Source organism: Callionymus lyra, chromosome 15, assembly GCF_982586985.1.
Source record: "Callionymus lyra chromosome 15, fCalLyr1.hap1.1, whole genome shotgun sequence".
In the NCBI taxonomy this organism is placed as follows: Eukaryota; Metazoa; Chordata; class Actinopteri; order Syngnathiformes; family Callionymidae; genus Callionymus; species Callionymus lyra.
In genome coordinates, this window is record NC_141832.1 from 23,630,231 (window position 1) to 23,644,232 (window position 14,002).

The 14,002-nt window shown below is 37.8% G+C and overlaps 1 protein-coding gene across 1 annotated transcript; it reads left to right on the forward strand.

The window, feature by feature from the left end:
* The first annotated feature begins 3,202 nt into the window (after positions 1-3,202).
* wipi2 (WD repeat domain, phosphoinositide interacting 2) lies at positions 3,203-11,312 on the forward strand. The gene is made up of 11 exons (XM_087809361.1): positions 3,203-3,424; positions 3,984-4,066; positions 5,716-5,885; positions 5,952-6,048; positions 6,216-6,313; positions 6,395-6,487; positions 6,558-6,628; positions 6,697-6,810; positions 6,908-7,072; positions 7,159-7,364; positions 10,255-11,312. The coding sequence occupies exons 1-11, from the start codon at positions 3,351-3,353 to the stop codon at positions 10,365-10,367; spliced, it is 1,284 nt and encodes a 427-aa protein (XP_087665487.1). The 5' UTR covers positions 3,203-3,350; the 3' UTR covers positions 10,368-11,312.
* Positions 11,313-14,002: the final 2,690 nt, after the last annotated feature.

Below are 14,002 nucleotides of genomic sequence, written 5' to 3' on the forward strand. Positions count from 1 at the left end.
AAATAGTTTACCCAAACTTTGGTCTCACTTAAGCATTTGGGAATACGACTGACACTTTTTCTCCATTGAGTTTAACACTCCTTTGTGTGTAGAAGAAGATAATGTCACCTATTAAGTTGTTATTTACCATCATCATGAGGAATCTGATATTCCTGGTCAGGTCCCAGCATGCTCAGCAGTGATGAGTAAAGGAATCAGAAGAAGAAGCCACCTGTATAAGAGAATGTTTTGAATATCATCTTTTTGTTTTTTATTCACCTGCGTGAGAGGTTGATTTTTACAACTACAAGATTATTTTCTTTTTAGGTCTGAAGTGTTCTCTAGAGCTTGTCTTTTTTTCTCCAGGGTCGTTGTGTTAATGTGTCAGCTGGAACTCTATGTCCAAAGTTGAACGTTGGCGAACGCTCCCTCAGGAGGCCTGTCAGTACAGGCCCGGGTCCAACTTGCCACACTCTCTCGCCACTTGCAAACACACATGAAACACAAAGTGCATATTTTCCATCGCGGATAGACGGAAAAAGTGATGCATGGAGATGGTTTGAGGTCATACACGCAACATAAATCGAACTGTTACTTCGCTTGAATTAATTTCTGCATTTAACCTGAATATAGTGTTAAAATAAATGTTAAAAAGTGTGGTTATTTTTAGATGAGTGAACATTTTGGTGAGGACCTTGAATGATCAACTCAAAATTCCTTCAGTGCTGGTTCACATTTTAACTTTTTAATATTATCATTTGAGTTCAAAAGTTAACAAAGAAAGATACCCTGTTATTCATCAGTGACTACTTGATGTCCTCCAGTGGCGGCTTCTCTAAACTGCAAGCATCTATTTCTAACTGAGAGAATTAAGATGCTGGTGTTCTTTGATTGAGGAAGGCTAGAGACTTTATCTAAGTCGTATTAAATGACAAATTATGTATTTTTTCTTATTCTTCAGTAATGAATGTACACACACCCCCATCTGTAATAACTTCACTTTTTTAGTCGACTGCTTGTTCTACTACTTGCTTCAATATATATATATATATATATATATATAATATAGTTTGTCTTTTGACAGGTCATTTTCCTATGTCAATGTTTATTTTCCATCCCAATATAAAAAAATTAAAACATTTAAATAACAGCTATCAGCTAATGACTCTGCATCTGTATGGAGGAGCTTGAGTAAATATTACTATCTTCAAGCCCAGGCCCTCCTCCACCACATTTTCAACACCTCACTTAAGACCCATCACCTTGCCAGAAAAGCACAAGACCATGAAGTGTTTTGAGCGTCTCGAGCTGTCCCAAATAAAAAGACACAGCCTCACGGAGCCCCTCTTTGCTTACACAGTCATCAGGTCTGTTGAAGATGCTCTGAACTTGGGCCTGCATTACATCCTGCAGCACCTCTCAGTCCACATACAGGATGGACTATTCTTCAGCGTTAAACACATTCATCCCTGACCTCCTCCAGGACAAACTCTACCAGCCAGACAGGCCTTACTGTCTGAACAGATTATCGACTTCCTGTCAGACAGAAAGCAGCAAGTCAAGCTGGGGAAACATCTCACAGACTCTCGTACCATAAGCACTGATACCCCCCATGGCTGTGTTCTCTCGCCCCTGCTAGCTGCACCTCAAGTCATCCGTCTGTAGAGCTCCTCAAGTTTGCGGATGACACCTCACTGTTTGGACTTATCTCAGACAGAGAAGAGTCCGTCTGCAGATCAGAGGTGAATCGACTGGTGAACTGGTGCAGCGAGAACAACTTACAGCTCAACACTCAGAAGACAGTGGAGATCATCGCGGACCTTCTGAGAGTTCCAGCCAACCCCAACCCTCTCATAATCAACATTATTTACTTTTCAGCTGGGTACCATCTTCACTGGAGATCTGAAGTGGGAAAAGAACATCAATTTCATCATGAAGAAGGGCCCAAAAGTACTTCCTGCGACTGTTGAGGAAATTCCACCTCTCACAGTCGATACTGGTGCAGTTTTGCACTGCCATTGTGGAGTCAATCACCACCTCCTCCAACACTCAAAAAAGAACAGACTGCAACAGATGATCTGTTGTGCAGGAATTGTATGTCACCAGAACATCGAGTAGACAGGATCATAGCTGACCCCTCTCACCCGGGACACCCCTGTTCCAACTGCTCCAGTCCAGCAGGCCACTGAGATCGATACGGACCAGAGGATCCTGTCTTAATCATGAATATTGTTAAATTTAATGTCATTTTTTTTATTTTGATTAATTATTTATTTTGTGTTAACGTGTCTTGCTTTGTTTTAATTACTTTTATTTTTAACCGTATTTGTATTTATTTCTTCTTATTCAATTCGTATTGTTTCAATTCATTTCTATAACACATATAACACAATAAATTTTACAATTCTGAGTTCGGGGGCAGGAGTGGAGTAAAAGTATCTGGATGTTCTGTTCTATGTTAGTCTTTGTATCCTTTGTCTTTGTTTAGTTTTTAAACTATGTTCTTTATCTTTATCTTTAGTCTTAGATTGTATCATCTTGTTCTTTCTTTTTATTTCTCTTTGTTCTTGGTCTTATTTTATTTTGATTTATTTTTAATGGAAAATTGCTGTATTGCTGTGGCTAATTGGAAAAAAAAACTATTTTGTTCTACATAACCTAACCTATTAGATTGTAAAATTCTGCGTTTGGGGGCAGGTATGGATATAAGTATAAAGTATCATGACATTCTATTCTATAATAATCTTTGTATCCTTTGTCTTTGTTATCTGTCTTTGATCTTTATATTTATCTTAAATTGAGTAATCTTGTACTTTCTTCTTATAGAAACTTTGTTCTTGTTCTTATTTTTACTTTTATAAATTATCATCTTTATTGCTGTGTGCTAAATGGAAAAACAATTTATAAATACATTTCTATCTATCTATCTATCTATCTATCTATCTATAATGCCACCACAAAGATTTTCTGATTCTGATTTAAGGATCAAGCCCAAAAAATTAGCTTTCCCTTCTTTAAAGACCAGCAGCCGCCGCTGATGTCATAGTTTACTTTAATGCATACCGAGCATCTTCTTTAATGCTTTGAAGATTTCAGAAGACTTCTGATATAAAAGCTTTAAGTCTTGTTTGGAATACCTGTTGTGACTCAACAGGAACCAGGAAGTGTGTTCTGCAACTTTAAAGACGTCGCACGCTGCGTAGGTGACGCATGCGCAGAGCAGTGGAGCAACAGCCCCAATGAAAAACAACAACAATCGGTCCAGCAGTGCAGCGATGGAGCCGTGAGACACTTCTGGCCTCAGCACAGCGACAACCATCCCCGGGCGAGTGATTTCCACCGAAGCTAAAGAAGTCGATGGTTTCGGGCCCATGAACTGGTCCAGTCAAAGCGAGGATGCCGGCGGAAGCCAGCTCCTCTTCGCCAACTTGAACCAGGACAACACGTAAGACAGGGCCGAGCATGGAGCCGTGTTAGCTCGTGTGTGTGGACATGTCTGGGCTTCAGACAGCGACACCTCTCTCTTTCTATTACACTTGACACTAACATTCAAACGACTGTCTCGATTTAAAAACAGATTTCTACTATCAAATGTGGTCGTTTTTTATTTTCGTGGCTAACATGTTGAGTGTACTTCAGGCTAACTTTAGCTTCAGTACACATGTCGCTTTAATGCTTATTAGTCACGTCACTTCTGCCATGTATATATTAGTGTAGAATTAAGTATAGATTTCAAGGTAATGGTATATTGTTTGTCTGTGTCAATTAGTACACTGATATTTAATTTATTTCTCATAATGTTTAAAACGTCTTCCTACCATGTTGTTATAACTGACGATGACATGTGTGTGGCAGTATTACATGTAATAACTGCTGCTGGGAATAGCAGTGTCAATTGCACAACATGTCATGTGGAATGACTGGCAGGACCATACAGGGAAATGTATTCATGTTGCAATACCATCTGACCAATTGTGTTTTTTTTTTATTCCATATTTTTAAAGGTCATTGGCGGTTGGCACCAAATCTGGTTATAAGTTCTTCTCCTTGTCCTCAGTGGATAGATTGGAGCAGATATATGAATGTAGTAAGTATTTCCCAGTTGTTTTCATTAACTTCTGTTGGGATCAACTTGAACAGTTCCTACAAATCCCAAAATATACTTCCGTTATATTAATGTGGGATGAAGAAAATCTCAATGTACCATTTTGTACTCTGAGCTTTTACTTATTCAGACCCCTACTCATAATCTCTTCTCCCTGAGGGAAACATGTGGCTCATTCCAAAGTGATTATTCACAACAATTACAAATGCATCCTGAATTATGATGTTTTTAAATGTTAAGTCAGTTTATATGAAAAAAATACACCAAAATACATTATTTGTTTTGTCTTTCTTTTATTTGTTTAAATTATTCCACTATATTAAATTTGGGGCTGCCAAGTGTCACGCTTTTGAGTGCGACAGTCATGCAATTTGACCCATTCTTACACCACACTTGACATTCTCACACATATATTCAGTCAACCCCGACCCATTCAATTTATTTTATTCTTGATAATAAACGTTGGCTTTTTTTAAAGTATATCCAGTCAATCACAAGGCACCAAACAATGTTAACTAATCAGAAGCAATCTAAGGATTATACAGCATCACTACTTTACATGGCTAAAAACAACAGTAACACTATTCAGAAGCAGCACATCAAAGCAACATTACATGCCTTGTAATCCTTTATTATCACTGCTATACTCTTTACTGTTTAAAATGGCAGGTTTAAAATTTGAAATGATACAATTTCATAACATTTGAATGTAGAATTTTTGAGAAATTCATGATTAAAAACAATATCTTGTCTGTGACTCATACATGGTTAATGATGCTATAGATCAATAATTATCCAAAGTTCTGCCATCAATATCTTCTAGAAGATGATTACTATTAACCCAAAAATATATAATATTTTTATATAAATTAAATATATAATGTTTCCATGTAGACTTTTTAAGAATAAATGATGGTTTATGCTATAGCTGTCATGCAGGTGATGACATCAGTATTATAAAATCGGATAAATCGACTCTTCCCTGCACACGCATTATGACAATGGTATCTCACTCTTGTCATTTTCTGAAACTTGGCAGCCTTGTAAATATCATGTGTCATGGTGAGTGCTCCTATCTAATCACAGCCATAACAACATATTCTTATTATCAAAAGCAGTGAAATGAATGAATCCATCCTTGTGAAACCATGTTAAAATCTATTCTTTATTCACACTTGGACAGTTTTTTGATTAGTTATTTTAATTTGTAAATTTTAGTCACTGTTAAAGTAAAACTAACATCAGACCAGCAAGCATTATAAAATTGAAGTTTGGGGGCAGGAGGGGAGCGAAAGTATAAAGTACCATGACATTCTATTCTATGTTAATCTTTGTATCCTTTGTCTTAGATCTAAGTCCTTTATCTTAAGACTTAGATTGTGTCATCTTGTACTTTTTATGGAAACTTTGTTCTTGTTCTTATTTTTATGAATTATCGTCTGAATTGCTGTGTGCTAGTGGGAAAAAGAATTCAGATCAATAAAGTTCTATCTATCTATCTTTGTAGGACACTTCCTTTGGCAAGGTTCCAAACAACAACTTAATATCTACTGTCTCAACAAAAACCTGGAAAAAATGTTGCAAAGAAAACTGCTTTGGCTAATTGTCTCTTGTGTGTGTTTGGCTTACAGCGGACACAGAAGATGTGTGTATTGTGGAGCGTCTGTTCTCCAGCAGCCTGGTGGCCATCGTCAGCCTGAAAGCTCCCAGGAAGCTCAAAGTCTGTCACTTCAAGAAGGGAACGGAAATCTGCAACTACTCGTATTCCAACACAATTTTGGCAGTTAAACTAAACAGACAGGTGGTTATAGTTGACAAGATGTAGCTTTTACACGAGTGATATCATGGTTCTTTCGTTACTCTGCAGAGGCTGATAGTATGTCTGGAGGAGTCGCTGTACATCCACAACATCAAAGACATGAAAGTCCTGCACACGATCCGGGAGACCCCGCCCAACCCCTCTGGTGATGATTCTGTGATTGTCTCTCTGTTATACAATTCATAAGGGTTTCAGCGAAATTATTTGGGAAACATTGATAATGGATTTACACAGACATAGTCATGTATTATGAGTAACAGTTCGGGTCAGCCTGTGGATCCATGTTTGTTCTAATTGTCTGTGTTGTTCCAGGCTTGTGCGCGCTCTCCATCAGCAATGATAACTGTTACTTGGCCTATCCTGGCAGTGCCACCATAGGAGAAGTACAAGTGTTTGACACAGTCAACCTGGTGGGTGGACATGATTTAGGAGCCAGCGTTGTCCTCACTTTACTTGACAAATTAAATGATTTCCGGTTGTGTCTCTTCCAGCGAGCTGCTAACATGATTCCAGCTCATGACAGTCCACTAGCCGCTCTGGCATTTGACGCTAGTGGAACCAAGCTGGCCACAGCCTCAGAGAAGGTCATCCATCTTCTTCACATGGATAGTAGGTGATGAGGTTTTCTAAACGTAGATTCATTTATCTCTACAGGGAACCGTCATTCGAGTCTTTTCCATACCAGAAGGACAGAAGCTTTTCGAGTTCAGACGAGGCGTTAAGCGGTAGGCAACTCTCTTTTTAAGTCACCAGAACTGATCAAGATAATTCATATTGTATTTCCCCCTCTTAGGTGCGTCAGCATCTGTTCTCTGGCCTTCAGCATGGACGGTCTTTACTTGTCAGCCTCAAGTAACACAGAGACGGTCCACATCTTCAAGTTAGAAACCCAGAAGGAGAAATATGTGTATGTACTTTTTCTCTTTTGGCAAAGGGAGGTCCATCAGAATGAACATTAAGTTCAGTATGTGTTTGATGTTCCATTTATTTGTGATTCGATACAGGCCAGCAGAGGAGCCCACCACCTGGGGGGGGTTGTTTGGAAGAGTCCTGATGGCGTCCACCACCTACCTGCCTTCACAGGTCACAGAAATGTTCACACAAGGTCGCGCCTTTGCCACTGTACGTCTCCCCTTCTGCGGCCACAAGAACATCTGCGCTCTAACTGTGTAAGTGCAGAAATCTTTTGGCATTAAATCTAAATGTATTGGAGTTATGCCTCATGCTTGTACTAAAATAAGTCGTTTTGCATCAGGATTCAGAAGATTCCACGATTGCTGGTTGCAGCAGCTGATGGCTACCTGTACTTGTACAACTTGGACCCTCAGGAGGGAGGAGAATGCACGCTCATGAAGCAGCACCGCTTAGACGGCAGCGCTGAGCCCCCCAATGAGATCCTGGAGCAAGGGTCCCATGATCGCCCTCTAGTGGCGCAAGCGTACAGTGCTGCTGTCTCTAGGGGTAAGACAAGGCTACACGTCAAGGGAATGAAGAAATGTACTAAAACGTTCCAGTGTTATTTTAAGTGATTTAAATTTGACATTAAAAGGCTTAATCCTCATTTTAACCAATTCAATATTTTTAATTAATAATTAATAATTGTACACATTCTGACTGAACAAACTGAAAAGTGATAAGGTGTTTCCTTAATTTCCCTCATAAACACTATTAGCGTGTTGAAAACGTTTGTTTATTAAAAAAAATAATATCAGAATCAGTGATTTACAGCACTGGCTCTCTCTACTTCTTACATGCACAATTTAGCCCCAAAATTACACCGACAGAACACCATTTAGAACGAAATTCTACTTATTGGGATTTTTCTTTTTTATGATTCTTTTTATTGTAGAAATTAATGAATAGTTGAAAATAAAAGTTTTTGGGTAATATTCCAGAAGTTATTCCTAGTCTTTCCTCAGAAGGAAATTGTGCTCTGATGTTAGAATCTGGATCGACTCCTTAAATCAAGTGCAGTGGTCCTTTGTTTATCACCCTGTAAAATAAATTGGAGTTTCTCTTATCATGCCATGTCCCAATCCTTGTGTGTTACGTATATACCAAACTGACGATTCATTTGTTTCATAGTGGTTAGGTTCAGGTCATTACGTAGGTCAGTGAAGATGTCATGATGCTAAGCGACTGACCGTTCTGCTGAGATGGAGGAAGTGTGTGTTGGTTTTCTGGTACATTTAAAGGAGAGTTGTTTTGGTTGTTGAACGGCGTGAACTGAGAACAGCATGTCATGTCTCTGTTTATGTGTTGGGCGTGACCTAAAGCAGCCCGTGCATCAGTTACTGATTAAAAAAACATACAGACTTACTTGACCTTTAGCCAATATATATTTAATGGGTGACTAATAGAGATGGACCGATCAGGGCCGATTTAAATTAATTAATATATTGGCATCAATTTTTCGAGTAATACAAACACCACACAATTTTTAAACGGTTTTAATCTAGGGCTGCACAAAATGTTTTGCCTAGAATTGAGATCACGATTGTCTTACGATTTTTTTTCTTCCCCCAATATAAATATTTATTGCACTTTATTGAACAAAAAACAATGAACAAACGTACTCTATTAACGGAAAAACTTCACTGAGGTGAAAATATATTTATTAGTGACTTTTACTGCACATGCTCTACAAATATAAATGACTTACTTACATGTTTGCACAGTTGTTGTTGTTACTCTGTCATATATAAGTGCATCCTCTGTCATACACATCAATATATTTTCATTTATACGATTAGAATTATGTGATAGTTGAAGGTAACAAACTTTGACATAACACACACGCAAACATTCCAGCCGCGCACACACACGCGCACATGCTGAGACGCCAGCTGCGCACGCACGCACACACTCCGGCAGATGCCTCTGTGCCTCAATTCTATTTACCAACCTATTTCAGGATTTAAACGTAACGGGTTTGTTGTTGAAGAAAAAGGGAGCGCTTGTTTTTATGAAGGTGACGTCCCTGATCAAAATGCGGTACATTTTTTATTTTAAATAATGGTTGTTACTTGGAAATGAGATTTACTTTAAATATATATTTTTATTAAACATCATAGAGGCATGGGGCGAAGTTGGAGACCGAGTAGTGACTGGAGTCAGAGAGGCGTTGCTGCATCAGAGCCGAAATGACCGTTTAAATTGATCTCTTATCGGCTGTCGGATTATAAAAAAGGCCGATGCTGATATGCCCCAGAATGCTGAATATCGGACTGATTATCTGTCTATCCCTAGTGACTAATGTAAAAAGCTAACCTTACCTACTTACACACTGAAATCTCGCAGAACCAAAGGTTACAAGAGCGAGTCCATTATGACGTAATAATGGGCTTCACTCCTCCTGCAGCAAAGAATGCTGTGCATCTTACTTTTTACACATTCATTGGAGGTGGAAACTTCCAGAATTGATGACGCTGCCTGACAAACCTTGATGCTTGACCAATCACAGCAGGGTGGCCTTGGTTATGGTAAATTAGGTTAGGTAAGGTAGAACTTGATTGATCCCTCAGGAAGTCTCCTTTGGGGAAAAAAAAAAGTCCAATTAGACAGAGCAATACATCAATTATACATAAAAATAAGAACAAGAGAAATAAAGGGAAAGAACAAGATTACACAATCTAAGTATAAAGATAAAGAACATAAATCAAAGACAAAGGATGCAAAGATTAACATAGAACAGAATGTCAAGATACTTTATACTTTCGCTCCACTCCTGCCCCCAAACTCAGAATTGTACAATCTAATAGCCCGAGGAATTAATAAGTCCCTGAGTCTATTAGTTTTTCATCTGGTAAGTAGCATTCGTGCACTCATTCTGCTTCTCTGCTCACTGATGACGGTGTTCAGGGGATGACTGTTATCATCCATGATTGACAGTAGTTTGTCCAGTGATCTCCTCTCAGATTAGATTTTAGCCTCAGAAAAAAACTAGTTTTGCAGTCAAAATATTCCTCAAAATGCTGAATATCGGACCGATTATCTGTCTATCCCTAGTGACTAATGTGAAAAGCTAACTTTAGTTTTTGTAGATGTGATGTGTGACATAATGGCTAAAGCTGATTTTTTGTTTTGTTTTATGTAAATATCTCAATTAAAAGAGTTTTGTACAAACAGACATATTGATGAGAACAATAGAGGTCCAAGATGAATTTTAAAGACTAAAATTGCCGTTTAAAAATGAAGTACTGCTTGTAACTTTAAAAATCCTCGAGACCACAGAAGAATTTTTGTTTTTCTGTATTTTGTTAATCAATCTTTTTGTTTCTTGTTTAATTGGCATCTTTCACTTGAGTGCTGTGGAAGCTGAGTGTTTGACCTTTGACCTCTTGCATGACAGGTTACTCTGAAGAGCAGGGTGCAGTGGGAGGAGCTGGACTAGAGGAGGACCTCAACGACCTACGCTTGGAGGAGGAGAACGAGCAGCCGCCACTCATCCTCGAAACTGACTGAGCGGACCCCCCCGTTGACCAATCGGAGTGCTCCTCTTCTGTGTTGACAAGTAAACGGAAGAGGGGAGAGTTTCCATTAAAAGAGCGTTTTGTTTTTTCAATGCCCAATGCGTTCCTGAGCCCTTCATTTCATTTCTGTGTCTTTTCACTTGATTTTTATTTTCCAACTATTTTAATGATCCTTTCTCCCTCAGCTCACCTGCACAGGTTCGACTGAAGCTTTGCATGTACATGTGCCAACAGCTAAAGCTCCGATGTGATGTGTGACGTGATGGAAACACGTAAATGTAGCTGTCTCTGTTAAACGTGCACACACACACACAGATGTGTTTAAAAAATATTGTAAGTGCCTCTGCCCCACTTTGATCATGTTGAGGCTTCAATCTACGTTAGTATAATAAAATCTCTTATTAGTTTTAATCGAGTGAGTGTTATTTTTTTTTTTACTCTGCCAGCACATGTAGATTGGCAAACATCAGCCATCATTTGACCCAAACTGTCACCTCATCCATACTGAGGCTCATCAGACTCATTGGTTGATTTTAAAAGGACTTATGACAAGCAGCATCCTAACCAATGAGTTGTCATGCATAACAAACCATGCATGGTGTTGTTGACGTGGTACTGTGATCATACACCCAGAACATTTAGAAAGTGATTTTTGTTTTTACGTCCAGCAGCATATCGAACCTTCCTCCTCCTCCTCTTCATCTTTCTGTTCTAAATGTGACATTGTACCTTACTGTTGGCTCACTCCGAGGTGGTTTAAATGAGGTCTATCCTAAGCTCAGGTTCGAGGCGCTGCATGACTGCCTGTCATCCTAATGGTGTCTGAAGCCACTAAGGGTTTTGGATTGTCGGTCATTTTCTAATGATTTTGTACAAAATGTGAAACATTCATCTGAGAGTTAATTGAAAATAAATGACATGTTGGTGTATGAAACAAGTGGTGGGTGTTTTTGGGACGTATGTATTATTCACTCAGGACTATTACTGAAAATGGAAGTCTGATTTGAAATCAAAGGTCCTCAACTTCCTTTAGAAACATGGATTGAATCCTGTATAGAAAATATAATCTAAAAAAAACTGATAGTTTCAGATAATGTTTAAGCAGCTTAACGGATGTTTTAGGGATTTAAGTGCCCAACACAAACCTAGAGGGAGGAACGACAGTTATTAATAACTCCACCTTCATCTCAGCTCATCTTGGTCCATCACATTTGATCCAAAAAGCAAATTTTAAAGCCTTGAATAATCTTAACTGGACCAGCAAGAATAATCGTTTTCTTAGGTCAGATATCTTAGAATGAAAGCAGCAAAAAGTTCTCAGGGAAAATGAATTTCTCTTCTATACTTAATTTTATTTGTGAACTCTCATACGTGGCAAAATGCAATTAAAATGATTAAAGATGAAAATTAAGGGGTTTTGAATTGAAAGATGAGATTGTTTTGGTGTTGTTCTAAATATAAATTCACGTTTAAATTAACTTCATGTAACTTATGTTACATGTTTTTTCTATTACAAAAACACATTATTTTTAAAAGTCACAGACAACAAATGAAATCATTGAAACCATTGCAGGACCCACAATCTCAAGCAGGCTAGTTCCCTGAGTTGATGCTGAGATCGTGATTCATTTTTTTCTAGTTATACAGGATCCATTAAACTTGACTCTACCATCCATGGCACAAATTAGATTGAAAACTTTTGAAATTACATTGTGTTTTTCAATGTTATGTAAAGTTAGTTATTGTAGTGGAAGACATATATTTGAAAAAAGTATATTATTAAGATAATTAACCTCCTGTATACCTTAGATAGGAACAATACAAGTGTTCTTTGCATACCAGTTTAATGTCGACATTATATTCACTGACCGACCTTCAGATAAAATCAGTGAAAAATAATTATATAGAGTTTTTCTATCACTCATTTTCACTTGTTTACAGTTATATTTTTTAAGTAAGACTGAAATGTTAATCAATAGCGGTCCCTGGACCAGGGGTTGGGAAACACTGTCTAAGAGAATCTTTGTATGTGTAGCATGTCGCTGGAATTAAAGCTGTATAAAATTGACTTCATTCTTGGTGTCTTATATTAACATGTATTACTTTCCACACGGGTACCGACCCGAGCCTCTGGGTCCAGACATTGAAAATCATATGATAAGCTTTTACAAATGTTTGTCAGGAATGTCAGAAGGTGCGCAGGGATAAAGGCTCACTGCAGGGATTTGACTGTTTTGCTGCACAGAACGTTAGTAAACTAGTGCAGTATTAGCTGGAGGAACAATGGAGCCTCTGATCAGCCTGTTTACAGGATACAGAATATTCACATGAGCCCTGATGTGGCTCCACACACACTCACCAGAGGCTTTGAGACACACTCAAGATACACACTTCCTATCAGGCTTCATTTGCATGCATTTCTCAAGTTTGAAGAGTGTAGTACAAAAAACAGAGCATCTCTCAGAGATGGATGTACAGCTCTTTGCCATTTTGCTGCGTATAATCAGTGTGTATCCCAGGAGCTGTCGCCGGGTTTACCGCTGTGATTGGAAGCGTGTAACTCATTTGGAGCACACTCCAGGAGTCTCAAGGGTTTTACACACTATTTGATTAACACACAGAGCAAACACGGCAACAGAGGCAGAGAGGAAGACAAATAGGGCTCATGTAAAAATGTTTTATTAATAAAACATGACGCTGGTACAGTTGTAAACTAAGTGTTTCAGTCTTAATGACTTCAAACCAAGACATCAAAAATTTGGATTTGCCAACTTTGCCTTCTGGCTTAGCTCTTTTTTTTAGTGAACTCATTCTCTATAGTCTCTCCTACGGAGAACCCTTCCCTAAACATAGTCAATTATATTCAGTGTGTATAGGTGCATACATTTGAAATAAAATGGTGGAAAAAAAGTGTCTGTATTATTTACACAGTTTGAACTACTGTATTATTCCAAGTTTACTCAATATAGTTGCATCATCTAAGAATAAATCAATTTAAAGAAAATATATACTCACTCTGCTGTTCAATTCTATTTTTCAATATGTCTCAAAAATGTGTCAAAGTGTATTTTAAATGATGAATTGTGGGTTATAAATATAAATCCACGTTAACATTTTAACATTTTAACATTTTTTATCAAGAACAATGTCCATCCCCATGACTCAATTTAGTTTCATCGTCTTAAAAACAACAACAGTTTTTACTTCTCTTCCTCTTCACCCCTTCTTTTGTTTCAGTTCTGAAGAACTAAAAGTATACTTGAGATGCATAATCTGAATACAGATACTGTTGAACTGAATGTTTAGCTCTATTTTAATTAGTCTCAAGGTAAAGGTTGTTGATGTTTTCTTGTTTTTATTTTTCGTACTCTTTTTTTTCACTTTATTTTTGATTTTCCTTTGTTTAACTGTGTTTCTTGTATATACCTGATGGGTGACTTGAATAGGAGTACCTTCTTGTAAGTATACTACATATTATGGATATGTCATCTGTGATTGATGTGAATTGACAATAAACAAGTTAAAAAAAAACAACAGTGACAACATTCGGAAATAAATAAATATTTATATTCCAAAATGTATGGTTAAGTATTTGTTTTACTTTGGTTGATTTATGAATAATAGCAA

Excerpts from the sequence above, each read along its gene's own strand:
- wipi2 (XM_087809361.1), top strand. The coding sequence starts at position 3,351 with ATGAACTGGTCCAGTCAAAGCGAGGATGCCGGCGGAAGCCAGCTCCTC. Across the intron at positions 3,425-3,983 it reads AACTTGAACCAGGACAACAC|GTCATTGGCGGTTGGCACCA; the intron begins GTAAGACAGGGC and ends ATATTTTTAAAG. Across the intron at positions 6,488-6,557 it reads TGGCCACAGCCTCAGAGAAG|GGAACCGTCATTCGAGTCTT; the intron begins GTCATCCATCTT and ends TTATCTCTACAG.